This window comes from Amblyomma mixtum, chromosome 10 (assembly GCF_055824585.1).
Source record: "Amblyomma mixtum isolate Tamu chromosome 10, ASM5582458v1, whole genome shotgun sequence".
NCBI lineage: Eukaryota > Metazoa > Arthropoda > Arachnida > Ixodida > Ixodidae > Amblyomma > Amblyomma mixtum.
Window position 1 is genome coordinate 45152367 of NC_143021.1, and position 23133 is coordinate 45175499.

General features: G+C 49.7%; 2 protein-coding genes across 4 annotated transcripts in view; one reads left to right on the forward strand and one right to left on the reverse strand.

The window, feature by feature from the left end:
* gry (trafficking protein particle complex subunit 11 gry) overlaps window positions 1–23133 on the forward strand; it is a 175429-nt gene that overhangs the window by 148376 nt on the left and 3920 nt on the right. For 2 of the 3 annotated variants that reach the window (XM_089564050.1, XM_089564049.1), the window contains exons 23-28: window positions 1673–1732; window positions 2302–2427; window positions 4706–4813; window positions 4889–4940; window positions 11406–11511; window positions 22332–22548. In XM_089564050.1, the coding sequence (XP_089420176.1) occupies window positions 1673–1732; window positions 2302–2427; window positions 4706–4813; window positions 4889–4940; window positions 11406–11511; window positions 22332–22548 (669 nt within the window). Of the gene's footprint in view, window positions 1–1672; window positions 1733–2301; window positions 2428–3760; window positions 4678–4705; window positions 4814–4888; window positions 4941–11405; window positions 11512–22331; window positions 22549–23133 lie in introns of those variants that run through there. The other variant, XM_089564051.1, reaches the window with a different exon arrangement.
* Window positions 5515–10090, reverse strand: LOC149325685 (uncharacterized). Its single transcript, XM_089563355.1, has 4 exons — window positions 9949–10090; window positions 8390–9255; window positions 7081–7300; window positions 5515–6552 (listed from the first exon to the last, which is right to left on the reverse strand). The coding sequence occupies exons 1-4, from the start codon at window positions 10088–10090 to the stop codon at window positions 5651–5653; spliced, it is 2130 nt and encodes a 709-aa protein (XP_089419481.1). The 3' UTR covers window positions 5515–5650.

Below are 23133 nucleotides of genomic sequence, written 5' to 3' on the forward strand. Positions count from 1 at the left end.
GGTACAGGGTCATTGTCTTTTGTGCTTCAAGAGTTAGTCCCCCGGGGCTCCACTGTCAGTAGCAAATTCTGCTGCCAGGTTTTAAGGTGTCTGAGGAAGAAGATTCAGTGAAGGCGACCGGGTCTACGCGGCACAAAAAACTGGATGCTGCATGATGGGAGCGCACCCTGTCACTGGGTTCTTATCATACAAGTTAATGGGCCAAAACAGCATCATCTCCCTTGCGCACCGATTCTGCTCGCCATGTATGGCTCCCCCAGGCTTTGCCCTCTTCCCAAAGATGAAGGTCCAGCTGTGGAGATCCAGTGCGAAGTGCATGACATGCTGTGAAAAGTAGTCCTTGAAGGCACATTCCAACAGTGTTAGAAACACTGAGAGCAGTGTATAGCGGATTATGTTGAAGGTGACTTGTGTGTAAATGTAGATGCATAAAGCACTTCCTTGTAAACAGATCTAGTCTCGAAACTTTTTGACACCGCCTCGTAGTCGAGCACTCCCCTTTCTGCTGCTTGGTTTGAAAAACTGAGGGTCTCTCTCGGGCACTCCCCTCATGTCCTGATGTTCTCTGTGTATTTGCACCAGGCAGTGCGACAGTGCCAAGGACTGAGTGGGTGTTTACAGCGCAAAGACAAGCAAGACAAGGAAACACCACAAAGCGCTCACACAACCTCAGAAAGCACCACAAATCCTTGCCAGCAAGAAGAAGAGCTGGTGAGTTCAAAAAAGAGGCAGTTCTCTGGATGGGTAAGGGCCTTACACCGAGAGACCACGTCCACACCCTCTAACAGACATCCCGCACTAACAGACATCCCGCACACCCTCTAACAGACATCCCGCAGAGTCCAGGGCAAGACTAGACAGCTGCCTCACCATTCTGCTGCTGTTCTCCTTGGCTCCACGGCGAACTTGAGGTCCGCAGCTGAGCAGCTCCTGCACAAATGACGGTAGCTGGACGTCACCGACGGTGTGGACAGCGTTACCAAGGACCGGTACCTTCGGTGGAAGCATCTGGCGGTGCTGTTCAGTGGCGTGGCCCTGCCAATTAGCCACAGTAACAGAATCTGCAGACTCCTGCACACAGAATGGCAACGACTAGCCTGTCTCTACAAAGGCCACCTTTGGCTATGGGCATGCTCAAGTGGGAACCCTACTGGGGCTGCAGTCCATTGGTGGGAGCTTTCCCAGGAAAATTACAGGATGACGGAGTTCCTGGGGCTTCAAGTTGTGCCCTCGCTTCACCAGATGCTTCCACCGAAGGTACCGGACGTTGGTAACGCTGTCCACACCGTCGGTGACGCCCAGCTACCGTCATTTGTGCAGGAGGTGCTCTGCTGCGGACCTCAAGTTCGCCGTGGAGCCAAGGAGAACAGCAGCAGAACGGTGAGGCAGCTGTCTAGTCTTGCCCCGGACTCTGAGAGTGCGAGATGTCTGTTGGAGGGTGTGGATAAGGCCCTTACCCATCCAGAGAACTGCCTCTTTTTTTGAACTCACCAGCTCTTCTTCTCGCTGGCAAGGATTTGTGGTGCTTTCTGAGGTTTGTGTCAGCGCTTTGTGGTGTTTAGTTCCTTGCTTGTCTTTGCGCTGTGTAGTTGTAAGAACGATTTACCAACACGCCCCCCCCCCAGCGAGTGGTGTTGAAGTGGTTGGGCGTGTTTCTCTCTCACCCTGGCAGAGGAAGCAGACAGTCCTGCTGAGGAACTCCGAAGTCGGCACTCGGAGGGTCTTTGTCAAGGTGAGACCAGCAGAGGCTGTACCGCAGGGGCACCAGTTGTGGGCAGAAGCAGAGGAGGGCCTTTGCCATGAAGAGAGGGAGGCGGAGCGCCTGTAACTGTGCCATCCTGCGGAACAGCTCGCCTCTGCTCCGATGATGATTTCACTAGTGCAGCTGGTGCCATCTGTGGAAGCTTCTTGCAACTTCGTTGTAACCAAGGAAATTGCTTTTTCCTTGACTCTCAGCATGGAATTGGGTTAGAAATAATGAACACACACAATATTCTGTTTTAATAATAACTGCATTGCCAGAGAGAGTTGTAGCGGAGCCTGACAGCAGTGGCCTGTGGTCTGTCTGTTGTGAGGCCTGCCCAGGACATGCTCATGTTGTTAGACACGAGTGGCAGACAGTGTGTTCTTCTTTTTGACTGGATTAATTTGCACTTCTTTATTTTTCATTTCCACTCTCTGTGTGTGCCTGAGTGAGTGTAATGTCTCTTGTGTGTGTGTTCTCACCACCACTACATCACTGTGACAGCAGTGCCAGTGCCTGGCAGGGTGTTCTCATGAATGAGGAGGGGGTCTCCACAGGTGGAGTACAAGACCGAGGTGGAAGTGGACGGCCGGGTGCTGTGCTGCAGCTGCTGCCGAGAGATATTCCTGGACCTGGAGTGCATCGAGCCGTTTGGCTTCTCCGTGAAACTGCTCAATCTCAAGGTGGGGCCCCTCTCGGCACAGTGCAGAGCGGTTGCTTGTGCCCCTGTGCATTCATGCGGAGTTGTACAGGAATGCATTTCATTATAACCAGGTTTACCTGTATAGCTTAGTATATGCTTTGTTAAAGGCAGCATGTCTATTTCACTCGACGTTTTGGTCGGAGGATCGATCTTTTTCAACAGCAATTTGTCTTCGCTGGTGTTTCACTAGCCAACACCAGCGAAGACCAGTTGCTCTTGAAAAAGATCGGTCCTCCGATCGAAACGTTGAGTAAAATAAAATGTTTCCCTTAACGAAGCATATATATATGTACAGGTTGTCCCACTTAGCCAGGGTTCTAAAAATGAAAGGCACTCCAGACACAAATGGAACAAGATGCATAATGTTGGCACCAGCCTAGTTACTCAGGCTATTTTTTTCTCCTTAACCAACTGACTAGCTATACTTAATTAATCAACTTGTCAAGCATTGGCTGCAGACCCCAAGTGTGATGGTAAAGTTGTAGAGTGCATGTAGAAACCTCTCGCTAAATTGTTTCCTACCTCTTCTCTGGCTCTGTTTGTTGTGTCTTCTCGTGTGCAGACTGTGATATGTGCCCCGTGCTTCTCTTTTGGAAACTGAGGTTCTTGTGTGGACCCTCTCGTTTGAGCCCATCCCACATGCCTGCTCACTCCGACGATGTTCTGGGTGCGTCACTGGCATGCAGCTCAGTGACAGACTGGGACCAAGAAACGACATAAATCTCGGATCCTGAGCGAGACAGATATTCTGTCAAAATTTTCTTCAGGCCCACAGTCTTCAGTTTAGAGAGTACTGACACGTGCAGCGGCACCATACGCTCTGCGATTTTCAAAATCAAACTGGATTCCAGTCAAGACAGACCCAGGCTTTGTCAACAAAATACTGTGGAGCGATGAAGCTACCTTCTCACATGCACTATGGGAGGGCCCAGTTTTGAAGGCATATCGCCAATATCTGTGGTTGGTCTGTTATTGTGGGGTGTGCAATGTACAGTTGTGTACCTTCTTAGATGGGGCACTTGGGGATTTTCTTTGCCACGTTTCACGGGCTAAGATGTGGCATCCTGTGCACGGCAGCAGCACTGGATCGCCTCGACTGCTTCCTCTGTGCCAAGTATGCTGGACACCAGCCACAGTCTGTAAGAACTGCTCGTCCCCTGATCTCAGGGAAAATGTGCCTGTGAGATGCCAAATGTGCACTGCAGCAGATGGTGATGCAATAAATGTAATCAAGGGGTGCTCTGTGGGTGTGAGGTGACTGAAAAATCATTCTGCTCCCAATCCCGCTACGCTCCGTCTGTTCTCTTTGGTAGCTTTGGACACACTGCATCACTTCAGCAGTGCTTGGCCAGCAGCAGGCATCCTGCGATGAGAGCCCACCTCACACCCGGCCACAGTCTCCTCGCTGCAGCATCCTTCGCACCCTGGAGAGCAGCACCGTAACTGAGCCCGTCACGTGGTATTTTTCATGTTTCGCGTACTGTGCAGAAAAGGACCATATGAGATACTATATTGCTTGGGAAAAATTTAGTGAGAGATATCTAAACGTGCTCTAAAACTTTGCCAGTCACAGTTTGGATCTGCAGCCAATGCTTAAAAAGTTGATTAATTTAAAGGGGAAATAAGAGATAGCCAGAGCAACTGTAGGCTGGTGCTAATATTATGCACTGGGTTCAAGAAGTGTCTTCTACTTTTAAAACCTTGGCTGAAGTTCTGTGCCTGTGTGTGTGTGGGGGCAGCACCTGCCGTAGAAGGGCAGTGGTGCATTCCTGCAAAGGGCAGTGGTAGGAACACACCGGTCCCCATGAGTGTGACCAGTTCTGCATGCGTGGACCGGTCATCAAACAACTTCCACCATCAACACTGGCTCTGAACACCTGGGTCTCCTTTGGCCTAACTAAGCGAAGCTGTCTTCATTTTTTTCTTCAAAATGCGCTCCCTTTATCTATTAAAAGCAGCAGTCATGCTTGAGCATGCAGGGTTCAATCCCCAGTGCCGTCAATGACACAGTGGGTACAAGCTGCCTGGCCTATCTGGGGTGACCTGCTTGGGGAGTCCTTGACCCCACCTTGAGTGGAAGCAAATGCCGTCTGCTGTCTGGCCACAGATGCCACACACAGGCATAGTGCGAAAGGTGGGGTGCCTGGCAACATAGAGGGGGGGGGGGAAAGGAGCCTGGCACCCCGGGGGCCCCAGCAGAAGCAGGCCCTGCAGCTGGTCGCACGTGGTGGCAGTGTGTTGCTTCTCCTCCTGCCCAGTTTGACCCCGTGGAGAGTGTGCGTGCGGAGGAGCAGTTTGTGGTGCAGGTGGACATGGAGTCGCACTGCCCACTGCCCCTGGAGCTCATCTCGGGGTCCCTGAAGCTGGTGAGCATCTCTTCTCTCTCTCGGACGGGTGGCAGCCCTGTCTGACCGGGAGTGGTGGTCGTCCCCTCTGTGCAGGGCCCCCACGTGGGCCTGGTGGACAAGGAGTGCCAGTCCCTGGTGGAGACAGGTGCGTTGGGACGGCCCTCTCTGGCAGACAACCGCTCTCTGCACCCCTCAGTTGTGTGAGACTGGCCTGAAGGCATGCTCGCTTGCTGACTTCACTCTGGTGTTCAAGCACCATCGCAAACGTGCAGTGCAGGGAAGTTTTGAAGGAGACGAGAAATTTTTGCGAGTTGCTGCTTGTTCATGGCGGAAAAAGCAGCACACTGAATGGCCAAGCACAAAAGCAGAGTGGCACACAGTAAATCCTCGTTAACTCAGTCATGAAAACCAACAAAGATAGTTCAGAGAGGCATAAGTAGTGCTGAAATTTCTAGTGGCATGACCGTGCATGATCAACGACATAGGCAAGGCCTTTGCCCTGCAGTGGGCATAGCCAGGCTGGTGATGATGATGATCATGCATTGTAAACATTTAATCTCTTTATCTCATGGTGTACAACACAGGCCGAGCATTTAATTGTAATACTAGAAGGACACACACCACATAAAATGCAGTCGTCTTGTATACAAGAGACCGACACGTGCGGTAGCCATGAAACAACTGACGTTTATTGCCCGCTCACCAGAAGGGCCCGAGCACGTTGCCAGACTGGCTGGCGTGCACCATACAGTTTTAGCGGTCACCGATACATCCTCTTTTCTTTAAACATTGAGAAGGTGACTATAGAGTAAGTCCTTCACAATAGGGAGCGGGTGATATGCAGGACGGGGCGCCTTAATTCTGGTAGGCCAACCGGCGGGGAGGCCTTCTGAGTCTTGAGGACCGTCTTAGTTCTGCACCAACCACTCTAGTCGGTCCAGAGGATGTAGTGTGTTCTGTAGCAGTCTCTGCTGCTCGGCCTCGAGGTTGCACCGCTGGCTGCTCCCCTGTTTGTTGCTTGGGCGACACGCTTGGTTCGGTTGCACCCAACACTCCAGCTGGTCTAGGGGGTGTGAGAGGAACGAACTCTGCGAAACCCCTTTCTCCTGCTGCTGGCGAGGATGCTGTAGGCGGTCTTAGTAGTCTAGGTGGTGTACCCTGCTCCCTTGCTGGGGCTGTTGATCTTGCATTCGATAACGGAGTGTCAACACGCATGAGAGCCTGTTGGGGTCTTGTCGCTCTCTGCAACACTGGGCGACTTTCCACGTCTCCAGCGTTGCGTCCTGTAGGATGAAGCTGTTGTGATGTTGGGTTGCAAACCTCTCTCGTTTTTCGCAAGTCTTGACGGTTCCTTCTAAATTCGCTTCCATCCTCTGTTATTACTCCGTATGATCGGGGGGCCACAAGATCTAAAACTATAGCTTTTGTGCCCCACTTGCTTCCAGACCTAATCCGAACGCTGTCTCCAGGCTGTAATGGCGGAAGCTGCTGTCCTTTGTTCGTATCCTGCTTATGTTTTCGAGGTTTCGAGAGCTGCTGAGCTGAATCCGAGCAGGGGTCCGGGAGCGGCGTTCTGCTGTCGCGACCCATGAGATACTTGGATGGTGAGACACCGTCTTCCAGCGGAGACGCACGATAGTTGAGGAGGCCAAGCCAAAACTCCTCCTTTGATGATCCTGCCTTCTTCAGTAGTCTCTTGATTATTTGTACGCCTTTCTCCGCGAGTCCATTCGATTTCGGATAATAAGGGCTGGAAATGATGTGTTCAAAGTCAAACATCACTGCAAAGTCTTTAAATTCCTTGGCTGTGAATTGGGGACCTCCATCAGTGCAGACTTCGTGGGGGATGCCATAACGAGCAAATATCCGAGATAGTTTGTTTATGACCTCAGTAGTTGTGCCGTTCAACTCCTCCACCTCCGGATAGTTAGAGTAGGCATCGTACACAACAAGGTAATGCTTCCCATCATGCTCGCACAAGTCGGCTCCCACCCTGTACCAGGGGCGACTGGGCGTATCCCGTAACAGCAGAGGTTCAGCAGGCTGTTTGTAAGCGTGTATCTGACAAGTCGGACACCGCTCAGCCATTTCTCTTATTTCAGCTGCCATCCTGGGCCAGTACATGAGGCTGCGTGCTCGTGATGTGCATTTCGCTATGCCCAGATGCCCTCGATGCAACCGACAAAGCATTTCCTTTCGAAGCTCGGAAGGAATGACAACTTTGGTACCTTTCAACAACACACCTTCCACCACTGAGAGTTCACTGGTGTGCGTTTTCCACTCCCCGTTCAAAGACTGTGACGCCTGCAGTTTTGCCATGATTTGCTGCAGCTCCGGGTCCCTAGCCGTGGCATCTTTCAATTTGTCCATTGTTCTCTTGCTCACCCGGTCCTCCAAGACACTTATGGCGTGTACTTCCAAGTCATCTGATAAGTTATCTGACAAGCGTTTCCCTTGCATCCTGGAAAGAGTGTCAGCAATAACCAGTTTCTTCCCAGGAACAAATTGCAACAGGTAGTCGTATTTCAGCAGTCGCAGGAAGAGCCTTTGAAGTCGAGGCGGGATGTCTCCGAGTCCTTTCTTCGAGATAGATATCAATGGACTGTGATCGGTCTCTATAGTGATTCTTCGGCCCAAGACAAACTCATTAAACTTCTCACAGCCAAACACTATTCCAAGGGCTTCCTTTTCAATCTGTGCGTATCTGCGCTCAGTCTCTGTCAGGACCCTTGACGCATAGCCCACAGGCCGCCAGTCGCTACCATGCTGCTGGGAAAGGGCTGCACCCAATGCAAAGGCGGATGCGTCAGTGGACAGCTTGGTAGGTAAAGATGGATCAAATATAGCAAGTACAGGAGCTTGCGTGAGCATTTCGTTTAGACGGGCCCACTCGATGTCGTGCGCTCTAGTCCATTCAAAGACAGAATCCTCCCGCAACAGACCACGAAGTGATTCTGTCTGACTTGCTAAGTTCGGCAAGTACTTGCTGAAATAGTTGACTGCTCCAAGTAGCCTCTGGACTTCCTTTTTCGTAGCTGGCTTCTGGCAATGGGCTAGGCACTCTACCAGTTCTGGGTTTGGTTTGATGCCTTGTTCACTTATTCTGTCTCCAAGGAAGTCGATCTGTTTCACTCCGAACCTACATTTGTCCCAACTAAGAGTTAGGCCAGCAGCACTGGCCGTTTCCAAGGCTCTGTACAGTCTTTCCTGGTGCTCTTCCCATGAGGCACCCCAAACCAAAATGTCATCGATGTAGATGCGTACCCCTGGCAGTCCATCGAAAATCTCTGTCATTGTCCTTTGAAATATCTCTGGAGCCGATGAAATACCAAAAGGCGGCCTTAGGAACCGGTAACGACCAAATGGACTGCTAAATGTGCAAATTCTCGAGGACATGTCATCAAGCGGGATTTGGTGGAATCCACTATTGGCGTCAAGCGTGCTGAAATATTTTGCTCCTGCCAGTTCACTTTCTATCTCTTCCCTGCGCGGAAGCTGAAAGTGTTCCCTCTTCAAAGCCTTGTTCACTTTTTTGGGGTCCATGCAAACGCGAAGTTGGCCGTTCTTCTTTCGAGCAATAACAAGTGGGCTTACCCAGTCAGATGGCTCTCGCACCTTGGAAATGATGCCTGCAGCCTCCAGGCGATCAAGCTCCTCTTTCAGCCGCGATCGAATTGCGTGAGGTACCCGCCGCGCTGGCTCGCCGACTGGACGGGCGCCATCTTGAAGAGTCATGCTGCATTCCCGCTTCAGTTTTCCGATGCCCGTGAACAACTTGGGATACTGCCGGCGGACGCACTCGGACAAAGCCTCATCTTTTTTTACTGCTCTGATTCTGTTGACAAGACCAAACTGCTCACAAGCCTGCAGTCCCAAGATTGCCTGACGGCCCTTCTTCACAACAAAGAATTCCACTAGTCGAGTGTCGGCGCCAATCCGAACCGGGAGGCATACCTTTCCCATGTGCATGATTTCATTCCCGCCGTAGCTGCGTAGTACGGCCCTGGCTGGCTGTGGCTGCTGCTTGGTTCCCAGGGCTTCAAACAAGCCGCGCGGCAGCAGGTTGGCCTGCGCGCCGGTGTCGACTTTCAGCCGCACTTCCCGTCCCGAAATACGAGTCGCTACCTCCCAGTCGCGCTCATCAGCAGCGCTCGCTTTCTTGCATGCTGTAGATACATGCAGCACGGTAAAGCCGTCGTCGTCGTCCGGCCGCTCGGCAACCTCGTTAACATCCGCTGCTCTTGCTTTGCAGCAAACTGCGAAATGATTCTGCCTTCCGCACCTAGCACATTTTTTCCCATATGCTGGACACTCGCGAGGCCTATGCGAGCGGTTGCAGTAGCCGCATTTCTTTTCTTGGTGTCTTCCTTTGCCGTAACCCAGCGCGTCGTTCCTGTGCTGTTGATGCTTGTTTTTCTCTTCACCCACTGCGTCGACGCTTTTGTCTTCACTCAACGTTTCTAGATAAAGACAGTTAGAAAACTCTCTCCGGGTATGCGGCCCCTTTCTGTCGCCGATTTCATCTCAAAGAGATGCGAGCGCCATCTCTTAGGTGGTGGGAGTACCGCGTTTGTTTTTTCATGGCCTCCGTGACCAGCTCAAGCATCGGTACTTTAACACTGCGCTTGATCTCAGAGGCCACGATTTCTCTTCACCGCCGCGGCGCCCATTGACTGCGCTTGGTCACTGTTGGCTGCGCGAATGATTAACGTTAGTTAGCGCCTCGCATCGTCTGCGCCGGGGGCGGCTGCTTCTAGCCGTGCTCATCTACGATTTGCGAAGTCCGCGTGCGCTCCACGTCTGGGGTACGTGAGGGCACGATGCTTGAGGTTGAGCTTTTGGCTGTAAATATCGGAAAAAACTGGAAGCCCTTCTTTCCGCGGTTTAGAGAAATATGACGTACCGCTTGCCCCTTCGTAGTTTATGTTGATAATATTCCTCGGGCGGGTAATATTCCTTAAATACGTTGGTTTTTTTTAACGGACCCGAGCCATCTCCTTCCGACGCTCCTCAAGCTGGGAGTAGCAGACGACGCGCTCATCCTAAAGCGACCGCAGCGCCACCGCCTAGACGGCGATCGTGTGGGGCCGCTCTGCTCCCTGGCTCGCCAACGCAGTTTCCCAACTGTCTTTATCTAGAAACGTTGTCTTCACTCCACACTTTGCTTTGTGCGGCAGCGATTTCCTCAGCCTTTGCCCACTCGACGGCTGCGGTGAGTGTCAAGTCCTTTTTGGCTAGAAGCTTTTCCCTCAGCGTCCTACTAGATGTGCCGTACACTATTTGGTCACGCAGCATAGATCCCCGAAGGGTGTCAAAATTGCAGGTCTTCGATTTCAGTTGCAGGTCTCGATAGAAGTGCTCAAACGGCTCACCTTCGGCTTGCGTGCGGTTCCGGAACACGTAGCGCTCGAACGTCTCATTGCTCTGCGGTAGGCAGTAGGCTTCAAAAGCTTGCAGTAGCTTGTCGTAGTCCTTATCTTCAGCGGTAAGATCGAAGGTGTTGTAAACATCTATTGCCTCTTGACCGGCGAGGTGAAGCAAAATGGCGGCTTTCTGGGCGTTGCTGCGTTGCCTTCCTGGTTCTGTTGACTCAGTGGCGATGAAGTAGAGCTCTACCCGTTGCTTGAATCGAGTCCAGTTGTCCGCCACATTATCCCCGAAACGTAACGGCTCTGGAGGCGGAAGCTCCGTCATTTTTTGGCGCGGGAACTGGTCACTTCTGACACCATGTATACAAGAGACCGACACGTGCGGTAGCCATGAAACAACTGACGTTTATTGCCCGCTCACCGGAAGTGCCCGAGCACGTTGCCAGACTGGCTGGCATGCAGCGTACAGTTTTAGCGGTCACCGATACAGTCTGCATACAGTCCAATTATTGCAGAACCAATATCATCATCAGCATGGATGAGAAGGGCCCATGGTGCTCTGGATGGAGCGGCCGCAGAGTGGACTCCATTCGTGGTTGCTTTCTTCCCCGAGGATAGAATATTTTGAGGTGAACTGAGGAGGTTTATGAAAGAGAAGGGTGTTGTTGGATGCCTTGTGAAAGATCAAAGAGAATGCGGTCAGTTTGAAGACCACTATTTAATGAGTCTTGTGAAAATTCAGTTAGCCGTGTGACACAACAAATAACCAACAAAGGAATTGTTGTCAAGGTGGGAACAAATGTTAATCTAACTTATGTGCTCGAGTGTCTTACAGGGGACACGGGGCAAAGAAATTGGTCTGTAGTTTGAGGCCCTGTCCCAAAGGGCTTTCTTATCAATTTCCCATTCTTGGGGGGAGGGTTGAGAAGTTGTGTGGACATGATGTCTGTGCAAGATTTAAGAACAGAACTGGGTCTACCATCAGGGCCAGGAGCAGAATTTTGTTTCAGTTCCTGGAGGAGGTTATGTTAGGCATAACCTTGAGTGTGGTGGTTTTTTTTCACGTTAATGATTTTGTGGACTGCTTTAATATTTTGACCGTTTTGTGCGTCTTACTGAAAGCAAATCAAAATTGGCTGGCACCTGTGTGGAGGGTGTGCTTGAGTACTGCCCATCCCAGGGTTGCCAGACTCTTCTCCTTGCTGGGAAGATGGGATAGATGGGTGCTGGTGGTTGCGCAGTGAAGCTGCACAAGGGGGAGGTGGCCCGAGACCTGTTCTGCCTGGTGGCCCCCAACCCCGTGGATGCGCCCACCCTGCTGGGACAGTACACCCTGCAGTGGAAGAGGTGGGTGCACACCCGCAGAGCAGGGTGCGAGCAAGCAAGTGCCCCTTGCCCTTGCCTTTTTTTCAGTACAGGTCTTTGCAACTGAAATGAGCAGAGAAGCTTGATGTGTGCAGAAATGTTTGCCACTCAATTGGACAGCATAGCAGTGTCCCAGCTGTAATAGGTAAATTAAATCCATAGCATGACAACTGGAAACAAGAAATAACATGATGGCTAGTAAATCCTCATTAATTCAGAGTTGAAGCAGCCAAAAGAAATGACCGGGTTATCCAAAGTCGATTCATAAAAGGCCCCCCCCCCCCCTTCTAATAAAAAATACTACTACTGCTGAAAAAGCAGTGCAGCCTTACGAGGTGGCTCCATTGCACGAACACCCGTAAGCCTCGCCCACTTGTGGCATGCAGGGACCTGGGCGGCTGCTCTCAGCCGCTGCAGGAGAGCGGCAGTGCTCAGAAACCGGAACTTTGCGGCCAGGCTGTTTTTCATCTGGTGACAGGGGCCCTGCAAACACTTGCCCACAATGCCCCGTTCAATAAGAGGGATTTGTACAGGATCACTTGCCCCTCAATTCTGCAAGGAGGCTTTCCCGCATACCGTTGTCAACCACAACGAGGCACTCAGAGAGTTGTCACGACGAATGTCATGGCCACTAAGTGTGTGTAACATATGGCAGAAGGGTAAAAAAAAAGGCACTTTTGTGTTGCAATTGTTCAAAGTGGGCCATCCTGTTTGCAGCACATGTGATATGTGGGAAAGCTCGTTTGCAGAATTTCACATGAGGTCATGCCTAGTGGCGTTGGAATGCAATCAGTCTATGCGATAAATCCTGGAGAAGGAAAGCAACTGGACCTTTGTTTGGTTTTGTTGGCATTTTAAACTTTATCAGTATCTGATAATTTGCCCAGATACTGTGATTTTGCCACAGTGGAATTAATGAAAGTCGGCACTGTATATGATCACTGGCAAGTACTCGGGAACTCCTGTATAAATTTCTCGAATATGAATATGAACTGAGCATCAAAAATGTTCGATTTGTATTGAAAATTTAGAACATGTTCACATGCCGAGTTATATATGCCAACGACATTGTGTAGGCAGACACCCAGGGCATCGCACGCACGTGATTGGCATGCTGGGAGCAGCCTTGCCGCTCAGCCGTTTTCTTCACTTCCGTTCTTCCAGGGCCCTGAAAGTGCATGCTCATCACATGCCGGTTCTTGCAGGGAAGCCTCCTCGCCCGCGATGGTGTCACTTGGGATGCGTGAAGGGTGTGAGAGGCTGTTGCCATTTGAGAGCAGCTCTGCTCTGATGCTCCCAACAGTGTGCACGCAGTAAAGCTTCGATGGAAACTGGAAGAGCAGTCATAGCCATGTTGTTTGCATCCCAACATCAGCAACCATTGCCTGGTAATGTTACCGTGATAGGAACAGTTCTCGTGGGGTCCCTGGACTGAAGCGGCTTCTCTTTGCCAGAGTCCACTACCCCCCACACACCGTGCTCAGCAGTTGGTTGTGGTCGAGTACTGTGCAGATTTAAGTGTGGCTCCACTTGGTGCACAGCGTCCTTCTTCCTGGAAGGAGTTCTTCCCTGCAGAAGAGCTTTCTTGTACTGCACCAACTTCCCAGAGGGGGGAAATTGATGCGGAGAATCTGATGTAGAGACTGGAAAGGACTCCGTGACTGGCCTTGGTGACAACAGGTCTGCGCCTCCAGTGATGAGAGTGGGAGGGAGTTCATCATTGTGCAGGCACTGTCAGGGGACCTCGAGAGAAAAAGTATGGGCCCCGAAAGCAGGGCCAAGGGCTCCTCTGGCAGAGAAATAAATACCTACTCCACTCTCTCCTTTTGCCACTGCATCTGGGGCATGTAGGGATGGCAGTACAGCTTCAGAAAGATATGCCCACTTGACAGCTATCTGGGATCTTGATTAAAGGTGAAAATTGGCAACGACCAAACACAACTAGTGCCACTGAGCGGGATATGCATTTCACAAGTCAGTGAACACATTGTTTACGCTGCGTATCTCGAGGTAAATACGTGCTCAAAGTACCCAATGCTCCATGAGCACTGCGAAACCAAGTGGCGCACTCGATGGATGTGCGCAGGCTTCAGTTGTTGTGATATGGCAACCTTGCAGAAGTGCTGTCCAGCGTGCAAGAAACAGAAAATCTTCCATGGCCGTGTTATCCTCACACAGCACTGGGAAGGTGCTCCATCTGTTGCAGTGTGTGGGCGAGGCAGCTGAACTTTAAGCACTGCTGGCCTCATTATTTTGGTCCTCACGCCATGCTTGCACTCGAGTTTTGTGAGAATTTCAGCTTTGCAGGCCTTACTAGGGAAACGGGGTTTTCAGTCAGAGTGGTGTCAGACCACAGCTGCGCACTGTGGGCACAAACACACTTTCAAAACATCGTACTGAGTGTTTTAGAGTAGGAAACTTTTAAGTGAGTTCTTTTGTCTTAATTTTCGCTACAAACGCGCCCTTGAAATATTGTGACAGAGGTGCAAAATTGAATTTGCTTGCACCAATGTACACCGTGAGGTCATGTGACGTGTTGCTGAATATTTGCAGAGGTAAGTTTGGGAAGGCAGTTGCCCTTCTCTCACAGTGGAGTTTTTCATAGGGAAGGCGCAAAGTTGGCATTAAAGCTCAGTGTGGTGTGGCCACGGAGAAGTGCACCAGCCAAGTGGGCCTTGGGGCAGCCTGTGATTGCGCGCAGATGGGTCCCCCCCTGTGCCAGGCTGCAGAGCAATGTGTGGATTCCTGTGCGCATGCCAAGGAACCCCAGTTATCCCCCACTGCGGCATCCCTCACGTTTTGGGATGGGGTGTGGAGTAGGTGTGGGGCAGTATGGTGGAGGCTGACGCACAGGTGGTGGCCAGTGCCACTCATAACGGCCTCGGCTGTGGCAGACAAATGAGGGCAGTGCTGCCATCGAAATGAGTCTCAAGGCATTCAGGTACGACAAACGCCTGTGGCTGCACAACTTGGCCACAGCAGATGAGGAGGCGCTGTAAACTCGGCCCTTCCTGCCGGAGTGGTCTGCTGTGTCACCCCCTGCCATCGGGAAACACTTTGTGCCAGATGCGGTCGTCAGAGATGCATGCCTTGAGAGGTGGACTAGCTTCGCACGAGCAGCTTTGGTGCAGGAGCACGAACGGCAGTGATCGGTGGCCGCAGTGCTTTGGAAAATACGTACGCTACATGCACAACACAAGGGCCTGAACGCTGTACAACTTTTTTTTTTTTGTTTTGTATAAAATTCCACTACGGAAAGGTGTCAAGCAGGCAGGGAGACATGATCTCCCCATTGCTCTTCACTGCCTGCTTACAGGAGGTATTCCGGGGCCTGAAATGGGAACAGTTGGGGATAAGAGTTAATGGAGAATACCTGAGTAATTTGCGATTCGCTGATAACATTGCTTTGCTAAGCCACTCAGGACAAGAACTGCAAAGCATGATCAATCAGTTAGACAGGCAGAGCAGAACGGTGGGGCTAATAATTAACATGCAGAAAACCAAAGTAATGTTCAACAGCCTAGCAAGGGAACAGCAGTTCACAATTGGTAGCTGGAAGTAGTAAGGGAATATGTCTATTTAGGGCAGGTAGTGACAGCTGATCCGGATCATGAGAGGGAAATAACTAGAAGAATAAGAATAGGGTGGAGCGCATATGGCAGGTTCTCTCAGATCATGAATGGCAGTTTACCAATATCCCTCCCTCAAGAGAAAAGTATACAACAGGTGTATCTTACCGGTACTCACCTATGGGGCAGAAACGTGGAGGCTAACAAAGAGGGTTCAGCTTAACGGGACAGTGAGGAGAGCTCTATTAATATTTTTCTTAAAGCAAAATCCGATAGTTCGGCATGTCATGGCTTTGTTGCCACTTGGCCGGCAGCGAAAGATGCATTTATTTCTAAGAAATTTGGATTCGAAGTTGAAAAGCTTTTCGCGCCGCTCTGATTCAAACGTGGAACTCTCTTATGACGACACAGGACTAAGTGACGTGAAACATGACGTGACAATGACGTAGCGCAGACTCCGTGATTTCTGGCGGCCAGCAGTGCGGCCTAGCAGCAGCCGAAAAGAAAGCTACCGCAGGCCGCACGTTGAAGGCATCTATCGGCTATTGCGGCCGTCGCTTCGTTTACGTTTGCACCGGCGCTTTGCCAGCGTTATGATGGATCCTGTTCTCGAAGTCGTCAACGAAGTTCTCGCAAACAGACACCTTTAGCATACCATGTACCTTGTTACCGTTTGCGGAATACCGGGAGCCCGCCTACCGCCCGTGAGCAGGCGCTCATTGGTTCCGATGCTGCAGGCGCGCGCTTAGCTGTCGGGTACGTGGCGTCATCTGGCGACGTCAATGAGATTTGCGCATGCTTTGGCTGCGCCTCAGTGATTCATGGCTTCTCGCGTCCTAGCGTTGCTAGAACCATTGGTTCTAGCAACACTGTTTTGTCCTATGATGTCATCACGCTTGTACTTGCGAGTTAGGCCTGTGGCGGCAATACCTGTATTTTGGTTCTTGCTCTTCTCTACGTTACAAGAGCTTTGTTGTCAGTATGAGCGGCGTTTTTGTAATCAGGAGCTGGTATTCTGTCGATACAAGCAAACTTCAATTTCTCCTCAGTGTCCCTTTAAGTTAAGGACAACGCAGCGAGCTATGGAAAGGAAAATGATAGGTTTAACGTTTAGAGATTGGAAGAGGGCGGAGTGGGTGAGGGAACAAACGTGGGTTAATGACATCCTAGTCAAAATCAAGAGGAAGAAATGGGCTTGGGCAGGGCATGTAATGCGAAGGCAAGATAACCACTGGTCCTTAAAGGTAACGGAGTGGATTCCAAGAGGAGGCAAGCGTAGCAGGGGGCGGCAGAAAGTTAGGTGGGCGGATGAGATTAAGAAGTTTGCGGGGATACAGTGGCCGCAACTGGCGAAGGACAGGGTTAATTGGACATGCATTAGAGAGGCCTTTGCCCTGCGGTGAGTGTAGTCAGACTGCTGGTGATGATGATGATTCAGCGAATGTATCATCATTAGGGGTAAGGTTAGAGGGCATATGGAAATGACAGGAAACTTGTTTGCACTGTGAATTTGACAGTAACATCTGAAAAAAAAAAAAAAAAAACTCATGGTCAACAACTGTGCGGTGCACCATGTTGCGGTGACCGTGCTGTTCTGTCAATGAACTTGACGAACAAGACCAACCACTTGACATGGGCGTAACTCAACCCTGTTGAAAAATGTAAATAGGTTTGAATGGATCAGCAAATGGCATTATGGCGCATTTGGTTTGGCTTTATGGGAGCAAAGTCCCAGAGCAACTTGGGCTTTAGAGTTCCAGATAATTCTGACCATCAGTGGTTAATTAACGTGAACTGATATCACATAGTGGCAGGTTCAAACCCGCTTGTGGCAGTATCATTTCGATGCAGGCGAAATGTTGGAGGTGCGTATACTGTGCAGTCTCAGTGCACGTTAAGAACACCAGGTGGTAGAAATTATCCGGAGCACAGCGTTGCTCATAGCCTGAGTCACTTTGGGACATTAATCCTATAAATGAAACCAAATATGCCATAATCCAATTTGCTGACCCATTCAAACCTATATATATTTTTCAGTAGGGTAAGGTGTCCTGTCAGTGGTGTGTCAGCAGTACATACCGATAGCAGTTGGTTGGTTTATGGGGTTTAAGGCCAAAAACGACTCAGGCTGTGAGCTGACACCGTAGTGGAGGGTTCTGAATAATTTCGACATCCTGGGGTTCTTTAACATGCACTGACATCGTACAGTATGTGGGCCTCTAGCATTTTGCCTCCATTGAAACGTGACCGCCGTGGCTGGGATCGAGCCTGCGTCTTTCTGGTCAGCAGCCGAGCGCCATAACTACCGAGCAGTTGACCGACCAGGTCGCGTGGCATCCTGGTTTGACTGTCTTGGCAGGGTCCCAGGGATGGATGAGGGAATGATAATGTCTCGTGGATAGAACTGAGTGTATCGAGAATTGCTGCCGTAAGACAGCGTTGGCAGGAATGATGCTCGTTGTTGGGTGCATGTGGATTTGCGGCAACTCTTGGTCGATGCACAGGTGGCATTGAGGTACTTCGCTGGGTCGGATGATGGCGGTGACATCAGAAATCCTTACACGGATAAAAATAACACTGTGCAAAGTATGAGAATTCTTGCACTGCCAGGAATATGATGAGGAGAGGACTGGCCGACCACTGGCCACTGTGGGGGCTTCTGCCGCGAATGCCGCATCCATGAGCCAGGTGCATGGTAGCAAGGATGTCGGGGAGGAGCATGCAACTGTGCTGGGGAGCTTGGAAAGCTTTGTGACAAGGTCTACTTGGAATAAGCAGGTGGTCATAAAGGACAGTGCACTGTCCGACTGTAACACGGGAAATCCACTTGCTGGGAACCTTGGACAGAACGAACGCATTCTGCACGGCCGTCTGGTTCATCACTGTGCTCGACTGTATCCTCAGGAGAAAAAGTATGCGACAGCTGTACCTTACTGTTAAATTCAGGACAACGCAGCGAGCTATGGAAAGAAAAATGACAGGAGTAACATTAAGAGACAGGAGGAGGGCAGCAAAAGTCAGGAAACAGACGGAGGTTAAGGACATCCTAGTTGAAATCGAGAAGCAATTGGCATGTAATGCAACAGGGCATGTAATGGGCATGTAATGCAAAGGCAAGACAACCAGTTGTTATTAAAGGTGCGCTAAAGAGGAATCTGAACTTATCTTTTTACCACAGGAACTCTATCTACATGTTCCGAGCATCCTTACAAACTTCGAATTATTCTCCTGTGTGGCCAATTTCTCTAAGTTAAATCGGAGTAAACGTCCCGGCTCTCATTTTTTTGTTTTGCTTTTTTTTTTACTCACTGCTGATGGTGGGAGTGACTTTCACCCCAGTCTCATGTCGGCTTGCCGCTCTGCCATCGGCGGAGTGATATGTAGTGATCGTCAAAACGAAAGAGTTTACGTATATTTTTGTTTCTGTGGGCCTGATTTGCAGCTATGTTGTCTGCAACTGGGTCTATTTACTCATGGAAACCTAAAAAACAAAATAAAAGCGATAGCAAAGCTGCCATGCAACTGCCTGAAAGGCACTCCGCGTATTAGTTGACTGCTCCTACCATCAGCGATGAGTTTGAAAAAAAGGTGGGAGCTGGGACATTTAATCCGATTCAGAATAGGGAAATGGTTGCACTGGACAATAATTATAATTTTCTAAGAATGCTCAGAACATGTGGATTGAGTTCCCGTGGTAAAAAGATGAGTTCAGATTCTTCTTTAATGCACTTAGTACTTTTACGATGATGAATCTGACACGGTGCAAGAAGTTAAAGCATAGCAGTCATCGCGAACGTACCGGCGCCCGTTCTTGCCACCATGGCAGCCACTTGTAACACCTGCGACAGTTTCTGAATGTCGAGCCATGCCTACCTTGCTTGCCAACGTACCTAGTTTCATGCCCAAGAAGGAATCTATAGAAGCTATTCTAGACGATAACAGCACCGATATCGCGGTATTGACAGAGACTTGGTTGACTGCTGACATTCAGAACGACGAACTACTTGACATTCAGAACGACGAACTACTTGATAACATTACAGCATTCACCATTCACAGGCGCGATAGGCTCGGTCGAAGGGGTGGCGGCGTTCTCGTCTTCATTAAGTCCTGCACGCCTTCCTTCACTATTGATATTAGCTGCCGTCAAGAAATCCTGTGTGTTAACTTTTCATTTTCTGGAACCACATACATACTGATTGCTTGTTATCGCGCGCCTGATTGTGACATTTCCTTTACTAACGAATTGCATTCAATCCTGCTCGAATTGAATTGTCGCTTTCCCCGCGCTAATTGTATACTTTGCGGCGATTTCAATTTTCCCGATATTAACTGGGCCAACTTAACTGGATCCTCCCGTCTGTCTAAAGCGTTTCTTGATCTAATACTTCTGTTTAACTTTATTCAAACAGTCAGTACACCTACTCGTTATTTCAACACACTTGATCTAGTTTTTGTCACGGATGCAGAATTGATAGATTCTATGTCGTGTGTCGATGGTCTGAGTGATCATAAAATGCTGTTATTCAACCTATCCATTCAAGCACCTGTTCGTCAACCATCCATTAAACACATACGCGACTATAACAGTGCTGATTTCACCCGCATCAACGAAGAGTTGGAACTGTTCTACCTTTCCTTTCGCGAATCAACGAAAACTGGATGGCTTTCAAACACACACTTTTATCTCTAATTCATACCTATGTACCACTCGTTTCCATTCGTGGTGACGCAGGCAAACCTTGGTTTTCCAATCCTTTGAAAAAACTATCGCAAAAGAAAAAACGCCTTTTCCGCGCTGCCAAAATATCAAATTCTGCTCTTAAATGGGAAAAATATTTTACTGCTCTGAGGGATTACAATATGCTTTTAAAACGTTCTAAGAAAAAGTTTTATCATCTAGACCTACTGAGCATCCTCCGCACCAACCCCGCAAAGTTTTGGAACGTTCTTACTCCTCCGCGTAGTAAAAACCATTTCCTTGCTTAACGAAGACGGTTCTCTGGTACCGGTAGAGCAGCGCTCCAATGTAATGAATTCATACTTCTCATCCATTTTCACTCACGAACCTGCTCAAAGCACGCCGGTCTTACCTCGCTCACACCTCAACCAGATGCCGCCCATTCATATTTCTGCAGAAGGAATCGAGAAACTTATTGACAGCCTTAAGTTCTCTACCAGCCCCGGCCCTGACAACCTCCCCGCGAAGATTCTGAAGTCCACTAAAATAATTTCTAGCCTGATCTTGCAAATCATATTCACCCAGTCATTAACCGACAGCTCGCTTCCGGAAGACTGGAAACTAAGCAAGGTAGTGCCAGTATTCAAATCAGGAAACCGCTCAAATCCGTCCAACTATCGCCCAATTTCATTAACGTGCATTGCATGTAAGCTCATGGAACACATTATATACTCTCAAGTCGCCAGCCACCTTCACAATAACTCATTTTTCTTTTCTAAGCAGCATGGCTTCCGCCCCGGTCTTTCATGCGAGACACAACTTTTTGAATTCACTACTGACCTTCATTTGCATTTGGAATCATTATTTCAAACCGATGTCATATTTTTAGACTTTTCAAAAGCATTCGATCGCGTCCCGCACCGACGTCTTATGTCAAAACTTTCTTGCCTCAATATTGATCCCCTCACACTATCATGGATTAACTGTTTCCTCACTAACCGGTTTCAATATACCATCATCGGCGGTTATCATTCAGCAACTCATGAAGTGATTTCAGGCGTGCCGCAGGGTTCTGTGCTTGGGCCCCTGCTCTTTCTCATATTTATCAATGATCTCCCATCCGGCATATCTTCGTCCATTCGTCTTTTCGCTGACGACTGTGTGTTATATAGTCGCATTTCCTCTCACGACGACCAGGTTATCCTACAAAATGACCTACAAAAAATAGATAATTGGTGTTCCGAATGGTTGATCGAGCTGAACATCAATACATGCAAATTTATGCAAATTTCACGCAAGCATTCCAATATTACGTATCCTTATTCTCTTCAATCAACTATCCTTTCGCAGGTTGAATCATATAAGTACTTAGGTGTCACAATCAACAGCAAACTGACGTGGGAAAAACACATCACTCAACTCGTTGCTGATATATCAAAAACACTGTGTTTTTTTAGAAGGTCACTTTCACTGTCTCCGCAATCAATCCGTAAACTAGCATACGAGACTTTCATTCGCACTAAACTTGAGTACGCATCAGCAATTTGGTCTCCTCACCAGGCTTACTTAATTAACACCATTGAATCCATTCAGAATCGTGCGGCACGCTTCATTACTTCAGATTACGATTTTCAGCACAGCATTACCGCTATCAAGTCATCCATCGCTATCAGCCCACTAGCCCTTAGACGCAAAGTTTCTCGCTTATGTTTATTGCACAAATTATGTCACAATTTTCCTAACCTACGCGAGTCCCTTCTAGTCCCTCCTGTGCGCACGTCATCCCGTTTATTCAACTCCATGAGCATCCAATGTTTACACGGATCAACTAATGCCTTTAACAAATCTTTTTTGCCAGCCGCTATTCAAGACTGGAATCTGCTTCCAGAATCGGTTGTCATTGAAAGCAATCCAGTAAGGTTTAAAGAACGTCTGGTGTGTTATCTTGCTGTATAAATGGTTTCATTTATGCTTTTGTTGTGTGTGTGTTTTCTTGTTTGTTCTTTTTTTTTTCCTTTTTTTCCCCACCAATGTGAGTCATGATGAATGTACTACTCCCCCCCCTTATGTAATACCCCCTCCCAGGGGCCTTTAAGGGTCAAATAAATGATGATGATGATGATGATTTAAGGGTAATGGAGTGTATACCAAGGGAGTGCAAGTGTAGCAGGGTGCGGCAGAAAGTGAGGTGGGCGGATGAGATGAAGAGGTTTTGCGGGGATACGGAGGCTGCAGTTAGTACAGGGCAGGGTTAACTGGGGAGGTCTTTGTCCTGCTGTGGATGTAGTCAGGCTGATGATGATAGGAAAAGGGCAGAGTGGGTGAGGGAACAAACGTGGGTTAGTGATGTCCTAGTTGAATTCATGAAGAAATGGGCATGGGCAAGGCGTATAATGTGGAGGCAAGATAAGTGATAATTTTTAAGGGCAGCAGACTGGATTCCAAGCAGTCCGGTGGGAGCTGGGTGGGTGGGCGAGATTGGGAATTTTGTGTGTGGGGGGGGGGGGGGGGGCGTCAATTGGAATGCAGTTGTGTTGATGGTGTCCCTGCAGGGAGGGTGCCCCTGCGGTGGCCACCCACGTGGTGCCTCTCCCCTCCGCCTGCGTGCAGGGCTGCCCCCTGCTGCTGGAGGTGGTGGCCCCCGCCCACGGCCGGGTGCGCACCCCCCTCACCGTCAGCTACCTGCTGCACAACCGCACCCTGCTGGTGCAGGACGTCGAGCTGGTGATGGACTCGAGCGACGCCTTCATGTACTCCGGCAACAAGCTGGTACTCTCTCTTCCTCCCAGTGCTGCCAGGAGTTCTCAAACTGGGGTCCACCTGTCCATCCTTTGTGTTGAGCGTGCTTGCAAAGTGGGCACAGTGCCTGAATTTCAGAGCATGAGCTGCCTTGGCTCGTTCCTCAGTTTTGCGCCATGCACATCACACACCTTGGCAGCACTCTGAGATGTCAGTAATGGGAGCGCTGTTGGCAGTGGCTTGCCCACCAAATTTGCCAGCATGCCCAGACAGTGCTGGGCTAGGGTGGCTAGGCTAGCTGCACCAGTGCATGCATGTTCAGAAAACAGGGTGACCTGTGCGCTCATGCACATGGCGGCCAAAGTGCAGGGTGCATCTCCGAGCTAGCTGAGCCCATCCGAGACAAAAAAAAAAAAAGAAGAGGTGTGCGTGTCTCATCGCATGTTTTTCCAGGCAGCTTGATGGCCTCAGCAGTGCGGGGTCAAAGTTTTGACGCCAGTGAGCCCATTTGCACCAGATAGCCAGTATCTATCAAAATTGGAAGAACAACAAAAAACAAACACACTGGCACCGTGCTGCCAACGCCCGAGCACCAGCGAAAGCTGGATGAGGTGC